The sequence below is a fragment of the Lytechinus variegatus genome, chromosome 11 (genome assembly GCF_018143015.1).
Source record: "Lytechinus variegatus isolate NC3 chromosome 11, Lvar_3.0, whole genome shotgun sequence".
Taxonomy (NCBI): domain Eukaryota; kingdom Metazoa; phylum Echinodermata; class Echinoidea; order Temnopleuroida; family Toxopneustidae; genus Lytechinus; species Lytechinus variegatus.
The window spans coordinates 32,972,062-32,985,784 of NC_054750.1; the positions used below are offsets into that span (position 1 = coordinate 32,972,062).

At 36.1% G+C, this 13,723-nt stretch overlaps 1 protein-coding gene across 1 annotated transcript; it reads right to left on the reverse strand.

The window, feature by feature from the left end:
- Positions 1-2,702: 2,702 nt before the first annotated feature.
- LOC121423784 (ATP synthase mitochondrial F1 complex assembly factor 1-like) lies at positions 2,703-13,711 on the reverse strand. The gene is made up of 10 exons (XM_041619273.1): positions 13,457-13,711; positions 11,122-11,215; positions 9,664-9,717; positions 9,069-9,131; positions 8,075-8,125; positions 7,481-7,528; positions 6,857-6,952; positions 4,874-4,940; positions 3,331-3,371; positions 2,703-3,043 (listed from the first exon to the last, which is right to left on the reverse strand). Exons 1-10 carry the CDS (start codon positions 13,645-13,647, stop codon positions 2,879-2,881), a joined length of 870 nt encoding a protein of 289 aa, XP_041475207.1. The 5' UTR covers positions 13,648-13,711; the 3' UTR covers positions 2,703-2,878.
- Between the last annotated feature and the right edge of the window lie 12 nt (positions 13,712-13,723).

Consider the following 13,723-nt stretch of genomic DNA (forward strand, 5'->3'; position numbering starts at 1 on the left):
CTATTTCTAAGTCAGTAAAAAAAGAAAGATTTTCAATAATCTCCTATTTCTAAGTAAAAAAGAAAGATTTTCAATAATCTCCTATTTCTAAGTAAAAAAAGGAAAGATTTTCAATAATCTCCTATTTCTAAGTAAAAAAAGAAAGATTTTCAATAATCTATTTCTAAGTAAAAAAACAAAGATTTTCAATCATCTCCAATCTATTATTCTGGACCCTCTATTTTATCAAAGTGCTGTAATGTAGAAATTCACACTACCGACAATATCCGAAAGTTCCTGGATGTATCATATCATATATCATATTCATGTGATGCGCTACATCCGTGAACTTTTGGTTGTCGATAGCGTGGTTATACTGCTGTACTGTCACAATCATTTAAACAATCAGCATCATTGTAGAGAGCTTTTGATAAAGCAATAAGTATTATTATTGTAATTGTTGCATAACATTGAAATACCTACAGATCTTGATTTTTTTTAAATTGTTAACTCTTCTTTTTATGTACAGTATTTTTTTCAATTTGAAGAAGGATTCAAAATTAAATCTCTATCTCTAACACGACTTTAAAGAGTAACTGTTGCTGATTGTTAAATTGATTGGGACAGTACAGCAGGCACAAAACAAAAGTATAATCAAGCTATTGTTGAGTTATGCTTGTCTTATGCACAACTTGTGACACGTAGCATGACTTAATACCAATGATTTAGTGACCTAACAATATCTTGCAATCAATTGCAAGTTTTCTTGCAAAACCCCATTAAAAACACTGTTAGAAATATTGAACTTTTCCCTCAAAATGACTCATAATCTACAAGGCTTGGATTTCAACAGTAGCTGACATGGAAAAAAATATCAAAAATTTGTTTACAACACAAGGAAGGTCACCAGTCATTCATAAAGTTTTATAGAATACTTAGTCTGTGTACCTAAATCGTATTGGAAGCCATCAGAAGAGATCACACTGTATGTTTCTTTTTCTTTACATTTCATGTTTTATTAATTTTCAATCATGTACCAACTACAATATTTACAAGACATTTGCAATGATTAATTAATGGGAAAAGGACCTACTACATGCATTATGCTTACACTAGTTGCAATTTGATCATGACGAAAAACTTCCATTTGAGCTCACTATACCCTGGTTTCCCTTCTCATCAATTCTCTTCTCCAAATACGACAAACCCTAACATGCCCCAAGCAAGCAATTTAAGTTTCAAAACACCTGTTTCTTGACGTCGGTCCGAAGATAACGCAAGAGCCCGGCATATACAGTCACAGTAGGGGGCCACACACGACGGGATGCATGCGCAGCGCTGAGCTCGGTTTCTGCAAAACATGCCATCATTTTTATTCGCTTACTTTCCTTATTTCGAGGTCGATTTTCTTCGTTCGAAATTGAAAATGGACTAGTATTGGATGTCTGAATGTAATATGCCTTTGAAAACGTGATTAATATCGAATACAATAATTTCATTCCGAAGATCCTTCTACAGGCAGACAAGTCTTACGTAATAGCACAGCTGTTGTTTATCATTTCGTCCTTGGCTCAACGCTCGTTTGGCTGGCCAGTGGTGGTTAAATTGAGACAAGGGGATTGCCTGGCCAAGATGGGTTTATCGGGGTTGGAAATGTTGTTTGAGAGTTTCCAAACGCAAAACGGGGTATCCGACCGCAGTTTGCAGTCCGAAGTGAGGTCGACAATCAAACGGGAAATTTTCGTAATGATTCCCAAAATATAATCACAATCTCACATTAATCCTCATGCTTAAGAAACACCCAACCCCACCTATGGAATCTTATGTTAGTACTTTCCTACTAACAAGTCAAAGGAACTAAGAGGAACTTGGTATCAAAGTGATATTTTGTCATAATGTTTGAAATGCAAAAATATTTTGTTGCTCAACAAAGACTGCCTCCTTTTCCAGCCTCCACAGAATTCCATTCATCTAGACCATGCCAAAAAGGCACAGCAAGAATGGAGAGCAAAGAAGACATATAAATACAGCTTGATTCTGGAAATAAAATCTCTTCATATTTATACAAAATCCTTTAAATAAATATTTGACTAGTCTTCTGTTTTCACCTGCCAGCATCCAGAAGCAGTAATGTGGTTAGTTTAGGTTGATAGTAGTTTGAGAGTACTCTCCAACTGGGTCATAAAATTGACCATAACTTGATGGTCAATTTCTTCAAATCTCCACATTCTCTAACTGGCGATCTAGCTTGACCAGGGCCCCCGTTTCATTAATGACTTGCAACTGTTGTAACTTTGCCATGGTAACAGGACTCAGCAGCCAATCAAAATCAAGGTTACCATGGTAGTTGCCATAATGGCAAAGTTACAACAGTTGCAAATCCTTTATGAAACAGGCCCCTTATCATTGGGGTCGCATGCATGAAATCCAATAGTCTTTTCGTGGAAACTCAGATCATCCATATTCTAATTGGTGAGATGAGGTAATAATTTATGGTTAGCTAACGCTGATCATAATGATAATAATAATAACGATATATTTACCCAGGGTAGCCACTTCAGTTCCGAAAACTGTTCTCCCAGCAGGCCCTGCTATTATTATTACCCCGGCTAAGCTAGGCTACCTATTCAGGTGCACACAGTGTTTTGAGGAATTACTTCCTGCCGGTACCCATTTACCTCACCTGGGTTGAGTGCAGCACTGTGGATTAATTCCTTGCTGAAGGAAACTACGCCATGGCTGGGATTTGAACCCACGACCCTCTGTTTCAAAGTCCAGAGACTAATCCACTGGGCCACGGCGCTCCACTTTGCATTTGATCATCAGGTCCATGTGTTTTAAATTGACTCGACTTTTCTTCAAAGCTCCCAGTGTCCATATTTTCTAAATGGCGAGATGGTTAGCTCAGGTTGACGGTAGATTTCGAAAGCTGATCTATCAGGTCCATGTGCTTGAAATCTGCAGGTCTCTTGTTAAAATCTCTGAGCAACCGCATTCTGTCAGCATCGTCTGAAGCAAAATAGAGCTGGACTTGGTTGGCAAAGAACTGGGCTTGTTGAACGGTCTAGCAAAGAAATCAAACAGATGCATGATGAGTAATTTAACTTTGTATCTATATAAATCATCAAAATTTCAGACAGCAGAAGAGTATGATTGCTTAACTTTTCATGGTAATGATATATAACACCAATAAAGCGTCTATCACAATATGTTTCAATATACTGTAAAGTAGAACAGGTAGGTGAACAAAGTAACATACTACATGAGACTGAAATATGCTGAACATACTTCATTTCGCAATTTTATAGCATACAGTACAAAATAATTACATGTGTACGATAACAAACTCACCAAGAATTTTGTGTCCAACTCTCCCCTCATTAGAACAATTCCTGTTGAAAGAACAGAAAAAAATAAATTTTCAGAAAAATATGTTTTATGTGCAATTATAACTTTGATGATAATAATAATAATAATACCAACATGCTTATATAGCGCATATCACTGCCAAATGCGTCCCTATGCGCTTAATTGGATATCATTACCCTGGCTTTAGCCCCGCAACCTTTTACAGCGCGGTGGCATTTCAAGGAATAAATTCCTACCAGGTATCCATTTACCTCACCTGGGTCGAGTGCAGCACAATGTGGACAAATTTCTTGCCGAAGGAAATTACGCCATGGCTGGGATTCAAACCCATGACCCTCTGTTTCAAAGTCCGAAGACTAATCCACTGGGCCACAACGCTCCACAACTTAAGAATGCTACAGCTACTAAGAGCATGAAAAAATATTTCCAGCAGGTATGTGTCTGCAGATCACAAATCAATTCAATGATGATATTAAAGGACAAGTCCACCCCAACAAAAACTTGATTTGAATAAAAAGAGAAATATTCAACAAGCACAACACTGAAAATTTCATCAAAATCGGATGTAAAATAAAAAAGTTATGGCATTTTAAAGTTTCGCTTATTTTCAGCAAAATAGTTATATGAACGAGCCAGTTACATCCAAATGAGAGAGTTGATGACATCACTCACTCACTATTTCTTTTGTATTTTATTATATGAAATATGAAATATTTTGATTTTCTTGTCATTGTCATGTAAAATGAAGTTTCATTCCTCCCTAAACACATGGAATTCCATAATTTTAACATTTTGTGCTTCAGGCAAGGAGGTCCAAATTGTCAAATTCGTACAAATTGAAATATTGTATAATTCAAACAATAAAACACAAAAGAAATAGTGAGTGAGTGACATCATCGACTCTCTCATTTGGATGTAACTGGCTCGTTCATATAACTATTTTGTTGAAAATAAGCGAAACTTTGAAATGTCATAACTTTCTTATTTTACATCCGATTTTGATGAAATTTTCAGCATTGTGCTTGTCTGATTTTTCTTTATTGATTCAAATCAACATTTTTCTGAGGTGGACTTGACCTTTAAAGGGAACAACAAAAAATCTCAACTTTACACACTGCTTTCAATGCCATCAAACTAATTTGTCATTATTCTGTTAATACAGGAAGCCATGGGCGGAAATCCCAGGGGGGACGTGTCCCCCCTGCTCAAAATAGTAGGGGGGGACACAATATCAAATGTCCCCCCTACTATTTTGGGTCTTTGGTGATGCTAAGAAATATATCACTCAAAATGTGAATAAAATGTGCGTTTTCGGACGAGATGACCTTTTTTTTTTGCTTGTCAAATATATTTTCGTCAAAATGACCTTAAATTTTAGGTAATAGCCTTTTTTTTTTTGCTTGTCAAATTCCCCCCCCTACCTTTTGGGAGAGATTTCCGCCCCTGCAGGAAGCCAATGAATTGTGATATTATAGGAGTTATATGATCATCTGGTACATAAATGAAAAGAATCCCTAAATAGTACCTTTTTCTTCTTGAAGCTCAGGATAATGGGTAATGGTTAACAGAGCAGGAGCATTTTCTTGGTATGCCTGAAAGAAAGAAAAAAGCTATTTTTAATAAAAAAATAAACATTGAGTCAGACTTGTACTGCTCAAATGTTAAGTTGGCTAAACTTATACTGCAGACAAATGTTAGGCAAACATTAAATTAATATTTGAATAATGAGTTTATTTTAATTGGTAGCATACTGTGCTTTAATGATAACAATAACATATCATTGTAATGAGTATATACATTGAGTATATACATAAAGATATTTCGCAATATCAATGTACAATTATTATTATACACGGTAAATATATGTGTATTCTCACTGGAAATTGTAAGTTTGTAATCATCATTCTGACTATGTAGAGATGCATTTGTATTTTGAAACCAGATGTGAAACTAATAATCTTAATGGAACATAAACATATTTGATTCAATTCAATTCACAACTGATTCAATCCTGCAATTCTCACAAAACTCAAATATTGTATTGGTAAATATTGATAACCAGAAATGTTACAATACAGTAATAATTCAAGATATACATGTACTGAACATATCTGCCTATGAAACTTAAGGGCACACAAAGTAAGAATCACGACGAGTACTACTGATACAATAATTTTTTTTAAACAAAATCAATAAAATAACACTATTTTAAGTATAACTATAATGTGATGATATGCTAAACTCAATCACATGACCAGTAATTTATTTTAGCTAACAGAGAAATCTACCAACGGCTGGGACTAACGACTAGTTATATTGACCGGTCACGGTTTTGAGATGATAATGGTTTATCAAATAGCAAGGATCAACGTCACTATTTTATAAACAAATAATACACAATTTTGCTTGGGTATTGTATATAGCTAGACACACCTGTCACCTTTAACCCTAATTCTCCCGGGGGGGGGCCATAATGGCCCCCCCCCCTCAACAATTTTCGCGATATATCTGCTGCGCGAAATTTTTTCACCTCGCAGCTCACTGACTTTTTACATTCAAGTCTCGTGCAAATTTTTGAGACCAAATTTGTGACACCGGGTATGCGGTTACGACATTACGCAACATTATGCAAGTGCATGTCAGACCCAAAATTGCTCATAAACGTGATTTCATGTACAAATCCAATGCAAATTGCGTATTTAGCCAAAATTCATAAATGTATCATTATTTCTACTTTTACTAACTAAACTTATTAATTTTGCCTTGTTTATGATCAGAATTATGTCTGGAACAATTTCAATTGAAAAAACAATAAAAAACAAAAAGTAAAAAAACAAAGAAATACATAAGAAATTCATAAAACAATAAAATACATAAGAAATTTATTTCCAAACCAAAGTTTTTTTGAATTACGATTGTTAAGAATGCTACAAAGAAAATTTTTACCAAAAATTAGCATTCTAGGAGCTTTATTTAGTGAATTAGAGCAAAAAGTATGATTTATGCATAAATTAGCATAATTAATTCATATAAAATAAAATCTCATTATTTTGGAAAATTTTACCATACAGCCTTGTAGATTACATCGCACACTACCAGCGTGCAAAGTTTTGCGTCGCTCGCGCGATCGGCGGCCGAGATCTTAAGGGGGCCATAATGGCCCCCCCGGAATGACAAGAATCAGAATACCCGGGAGATTTAGGGTTAAGACAGTCTAAATACCATTTGCTTTGCTAATGGCTGGTACTAATAATTAGTTATATTGACCAGTCAGGTTTTGAGATGATGGTTAATCGAATAACAGGGATTCTTATTACTATCTTATATGACATAATACACATCATTTATGTTTTGGGCATTCAAATATTACATACACTTGTTACCTTTGAAAAAGTCCAAACGCCCTCGGCTATGCCTCAGGCATGCTAGAACTGCTCAAAGGTACCTTGTGCATATAATTCTTACTAATGTCCAAGACGATGCGTATACGTTGTATACTAACGCCCACCTGATAATTAATTACTGATGTGAAATAGAAGCTGTTGTTGTGGAACTGAGCAAAGAAGAACTCATAGCCCTCATCCCTAGGTAGCGGATATAAGAACTGTATAGGGGTAAACAAAAGAAATAACGATGTTATTTTTTATACCACTTGACAAACACATTATGGAATCAAAGGCAAGATTTATTGCAATTTAACTGTTCATTCATTAGCTCAAATGTATTATGACATGGATGATATAAGAATAAATCAATGAAGGATGATTCCTCTCTCTTTATATACCTCTCATCCCTATGTACTTCTGTAGTGCATATGAAGATAATAAGGGGGTGTGTCACTGATATGCAACTATGGAAAGCCAGCAATGTCAGCATCTACGATACATGTTTGTTCCAAATATTTTCTAAAAATGACATATATTCATTCACTCACTGTTTTTTTCTGGACAATTCAGTGTGCCCTTCTTTGTTTTCAAAGGACTTTGAGCAAATTTCATGAAGAAAAAAAATTATGTCATTACTTGAGATATATATATACTTATATATATATATAATATATATACACTTGAGATTGATCGGATCAATCGTAACTCTTTGTAAGATGGGGCCCAGATATGTTCCTGTATCTTACCATAGGGAACTCTTTCGCCTTCTGGAGAATCTTAGCATAAGTGTCTTTCTGGAAATACAAATTGGATGAAAACATAGAGTGTATTCAAAACAGTTTCAAGAATTGTCACATAGCCTAAAATACAAAATAAGGTACTTAGTTCTAATAATAAACATCTACGAATATAAGACAGGGTAAAGATTGGCAAAGCAGATACATTTTCAATATCAAAATAAATGAATGAATTTATTCATCTCACATCAAACAATGCAAAAGGCAAATGCAAAGGAAAAACAGGGAGTGTGACTTCTATTTTCTTAAAATTCAAATATGACCCCCCCAAAAAAAGAAGCAAACTTGAACATATATTTTTTGTAATATGAGAAATCGAACAACTTACCAACCAGAATCTCTGTTTCAAGTGCATTGTGCATGCACAGTTGCACATATCTCTATAAGGGCTTTTACATCATAACCCCTCCCCCTAAAAAAGACGGACAAACCCTGATTTTTTTGTTACTGCAATAATTTTTTCTTTCTTGAGTTATCATTCCTAGCATAAAGTATATAAAAACAAATCTATACAGCATTCAGAGAGTTTACAATAAGACTTACGGGTATAACTGCACAAATAAAATCCTTTTCTCTGTGAAAGTCTCTCCATATCTGAGAAAAAAGAAGGATTTTCATTGAGGCATTACACATTCATTAAAAAAAAAAAAGGATTGAGAACATGATTAAAGACAACTCATAGCCAACATTGGTTGGGTAGATCCATAAAATAGAGTATTCTACAATTTGGCTTTCAGTGCAATTGAGTGCTTCACACTTTATATTTTGCAAAATATCATTACAGATATCTCGCTATCAAAGCCTTTGAAATTGACTTTAAAGATGAATACCAGTTGTGGTAATGATCTCAAAATGATTTCAAACAGAATCCAATGGAACTACCACAAAGTGTTTGAATGTATAAATTTAAAAAAATTGCTCTAGAAAAAATGCATAATTGCTGAGAAAGAATTCTACCACATGTCAGGTATTTTTTCGAAGCAATATTAATATACTATCCCACATATGCTTTTCTGTGTTAGTGATCATCAGAATTATCGATTATGAGCTAAGATTTTTCATGATTTTACAAAGATAAGTTGACATTTATGTACCAGATGTAGATATACGATCATATTTTGACAATTAACCTTGATTTAAAAGTCTTTCTCATGAAATAATTGTTTGCTTCAACTACTGACTTTTACCTTTAAATAAATGAGTAGAAATAAAGTCAGTGGGAAACAATTTTACCACACATGCAAACATTTCTCTATAAATACAAATACTGATATAAGTATTCAGAGCATTCATTTATGAAAATCGCAACGTTCTGGTCTAAATTATTTCTTTGCGATCCAGAAATCCTCTGTCAAACAAGGATAGGTGTTGCACTGGAACAAAATATATTTTCTAAATATACTTTTGTCTTTCTGATCTGAGAAAGCATCTAATCATCGTAAGAGCTATAGGGAAATTGATTTAGTTGTTTGCAGTCTATAATTTCGAGGCAAAATAGTTAAGTTATATTATTATTTTTTGATAATGTTTTCTTTACCTCTGTTATTTCTTCTGCAGAATGCTTTCTAAGGAGATCGATCTTCACAATGGAGTCCAGTCCCTGGGAATGAAATAAAAGATAAAAAAAAAAAGAAAAGTAAAAGAAGACAAAAAGGAAAATAAGGACAAAAAAAAGAAAGGAGAGAAGATCAAATGAAGGAAAGAAAGAAAAAAATGCAAAAAAAAAAAGAATTGAACAAAAAGAATGAAATATAAGACAGTAAATCTAATAAAATTAGCATGAAAAACAAAAAGGAATTAAAAAGGAAAACAGAGGGAAAGAATTAAAAATACAATAAAAGGTATAGAAAAGAAATATATCATTCATTCATTATTTCTCTTTGTTTTTTTGCCTCAATAGTTTTAATGGAAACTGCTGACCACACGATTTCAATCATAAACAACATGGATTTTTTTTTTTAATCAGAAACAGTACAAATGCTTGGATAGTCATCTTGGTTGGTATTAGAGTACTTCATTTTGTAGTTCGATCACTGATGGGATTTATTATATTCAATTCAAAGATTAAGGCTCAAACTCTTGAGTTTTTCCAACATATATCTAATACAATTAGAAGAACAATTATCTATTACCTTATCTTCTCCACTGTTTCCAGACAGTAATTTGGGCCTTGGTTGGTCTGATAACTGTGGGGAAAAAACAGATATAAAAATTGCAATAGCCAAACAAAGCAAACTCAAAAATAAATCAATTAAGTGATGCAGAAACTATCATTTCTGGGTGATTTGTAACATCTACATGCATATCCAATAATTCTACAGGGAAATAAATTTACGAGGAAGAAAATAGAGGAGGGGAGGAGAAAGTAGAGGAAGAGGAAAAGATGGAGGAAGACATGGAGGAGGGGTTGTGGTAGAAGAGGAGAAGGAGGAAAAGTAGGGAGGGGGAATGAGGAGGAGGGGAATGAGGTGGAGGAAGAGGAGAAGGTCAAGGAGAGGGAAGAGAACGAGGAGGAGAAAGAATGAAGTGGAGGAGGTGGGGTAGATGTGGAAGAGGTGGTGGTGGAGGAGGAGGATGATGAGGGAAAGGAGGAAAAAGAAGGAAGTGGGTGAGGTGGGGTAGGAAGTGAGGAGGGGTATGATGTGGAGGGGGTGGTGATGGTTGAGGAGAAGGCAGCTGAGGAGTAGAAGGAAGAGGAAGAGAAAAAGAGGATGAGGAAGATAAGAGGATGAGAAAGAAGGAAGTGGAGAGAGAATTAAGTGAATGTGAGGGATAGATGTGGTGGTGGAGGAGGAGGATGAGGGAAAGGAGAAAGAAGGAAGTGGGGAGGTGGGGTAGGACGTGAAGGAGCAGGAGGGGTATGATGTGGAGGGGTTGGTGATGGTGGAGAAGGCAGCTGAGGAGTAGAAGGAATAGGAAAGGGGGATGAGAAAGAAGGAAGTGGAGATAGAATTAAGTGGAGGTGGAGGGGTAGATGTGGCAGTGGTGGTAGAAGAGGATGAGAAGAAAGAAGGAAGTGGGGGAGGTGGGGTAGGATGTGGAGGAGGGGGTGGTGATGGTGGAGGAGAAGGCAGCTGAGTAGAAGGAAGAGGAAGAGAAAAAGAGGATGAGGAAAAGAAAAGGAGGATGAGAAATAAGGAAGTGGAGAGAGAATTAAGTGGAGGTGGAGATGTGGTGGTGGTGGTGGTAGAGGAGGATGAGGAGGAAAAAGAAGTGGGGTAGGATGTGAAGAAGGCGGCGGTGGTGGTGGTGATGGAGGAGGTGGAGAAGGAAGGAAGTGGAAGAGGTGGGGTAGGATGTGGAGAAGGAGGAGGAAAATGGGGGAGGGGACATAAAGGAAATGTGAACAGAAGAAAAAAAAGAAAAGGGGGAAAATATGAGAGGAGACAATGAAGAAGTGTTCTATTTTTTACAAATGTGCGCCTGCACAAAAGGAATAAAAGGCTCTATAGACCTGGATTAACTACAATCAATTTATCTTCAGTGTGTTAAAGGAGCATCTCCACTTGAAGATGAAGGAAAAAGAAATGCCAAGGATTTTTAAGTATTTGTGATTTGAAAAGACAGGGACTTGTTTGTACTATACTCACAGTTGGCGCTTGATTCTGATTATTAACATCTTTCATTTTCTTTTCCCCCTCTTTCATCACATGTAGACGGGTTTGGTATTCTTCAGGGTTGGACCTGTAAAAAAAACAGAAAGAATATTTGGTTCACTAATAAGATCAAAGGAAATTGTTGCTGAATTAGTTTAGAGTGTTAATGGCGGTATATGCCAGTTGGATTGATTAAAAACAAAATAAGCACTCTAAACTCGTCATTGGCATTTGAACGTCCGACCTCTGCACTTCGTCGGCCAGGAATCTTGTACTAGCACAATCGGCTATGCATGCACACGATTTCTCTCCGTATTTACCTGTGAATGTACGTCATCACTAAGCCAGTCAAAAGTCATAGTCATTGTGTTGTTGAGCATGGGAACGTTGAGTAAGTGAGCCGACTGGTAAGAAACCTCTCATTTTTCATATTTATACTAACAGATTTTTGCCCCTTCATACGCATTAGACGTATGAAGGTTTATAGATAAATAAAATCAAGAGAAGCAAACTGATTCCACCCTCTAAACATGGCTCGGTGTTGTGAAGTATATGTAAAAATATTTCAATATCATCAGATTCCTCAAGGCTAGGATTTATATGTGATCATCAGCGATAATAATCTTAAAGTATGTTTTTGAAGGTATTGCATTTATTGGTGTCCATATTCTTTCAAACAATCATAGGAATTGTGCATACAATGAATTTAGACTTGGTTATATTACCTAAAAGCTGAATTAAATTTAAAGTTGTGAATTTTATTACTAATATTAGCGCCATCGACTATTTTTCTTTTTATGCATTTTATATTTAAAAAATAGAGTGGATAGCCACTTAATGGGAAGAGCCCCGCCCCCTCCCCCTCACTCATGTTATTGCTGCTTGTCCGTCAACCCTCCATCTCCCCACTGATCTTCTGGCCAAAGTGAGTAAACTTTTACAAGATGCTCTTCAACCCTCTCCAAGAATTACTCTACTCAACACCCAGGATCCCTTCGAAATGACTTGCGCCATTCTCTTGCCGTATGACCCTTCCCTTCCTCATTCTGTTAACGATTCCATCCTGAAGATGACTCTTCATTATATATATAAAATTCATGCCCATCGCCTGTACTCTTCACATGCTAACCAATGAGCTACTTGTAGATTTCATCCCAGTGCGATTTATCGCTAATCTCCGAAGAGCGGAGGATCAAAACAGAGAGAGGTAGCGAAAATGAGTTTCAGTACACATTTCCGTTTTTGTGAAGTGATGTTTACCGTCTAATCCGACTTCAATTATGTACCGTGATCCAGTTCGTAGTGCCAGGTTAGTATAGCTAACCTCGCACTATGTGTGAGTGCCCACCCCCCACCCCCGCTTGAACATCCCCACCACATACACACACCATATGACCATATACTACATAGCCCCCCCTATAAGTTATAACAATACATGTAGTCACATATTGTATTACCGGACACTTATATTTCCGGACGCGAATATTACTGGGTACGAAATCAATTTCGTACCGTAAGACTTCCGCAGTCCAATTTCACAGATCAATTCGAAGTACAAGATTGCAAAAACATGCGAAAAAATAGAGCTATTACCTGATTTTTCTCTAAAATGACAGAAAATGCTTAAAATATCATATAACATAGTATAGTATTGCATTAACAATTGATCTATTTTCTGATGGAAAAAATGGACCTGATTCGCCGAATTTCAATCTCGTCTGCTCCATCGATCAGATCGTCGACAGCTAGTTCTCAAGGTACCCCGACCGTGCGCGAGGTTTACCGTGATAGAGAGCCATCGACGATCGACAGTGCATCGATAGAACTTGATGACTGAGTGAGGGTCACAATATAAATGAGCATTAATACTGGAAAGTGCCATATCGAACGCGCAAACCGCAGTAAAAAAAAATTAAATTAGTTAGCAAACAATTTATTACAAAGATCTGCTCAGAATCGACATAAGAAAGCAAACAAAAACTCATATCATGAAGAAATCACACTAATTATTCTTACATCATTATAATCAAGAATATATTTACCCGTCCGGAATTATGATGTAATTTGTCACGCACGAAAATAATCGTTTTTCGCGGAGGGGTGTGCAGCAAGCGCAAGTGGGTTGCAAAGAAAACGGTTTGAAAATATAAAATAATTTTATCATATTCATGATTTTCAGAATATTTGGAATAGCTAGTGATAATTTTTCTTGATTGCATTTCCTCTAGTTGTCATTTTTAAAACACTGAAATAAAGGTGTCCGGCAATTGGATACACGGCCATTATGCCATACATATTTTATCACACGTGGGACCGATACAAACATTACCTTTGTAATTTCTTTATCTTGTCTGCATATTTTTCATAGAAAGGATTATTTTCAATTGATGAATCTTCATTTTGCTTGCCGCTGTGTGCATACGAAACGTTCAGTGTCCTTGCAAGTGGTCTCCATGAAGCAGGAGCAAGCAAAAACTTGTTGATATTGCACTGTATCATGACTCGCATGGAGGCTGCCATTTTTGTTTCGGTGAACACACCCACCGATAGAGGGACTCGACTCGGCTGCGCAAGACTACGGTACCGAACGGTACAA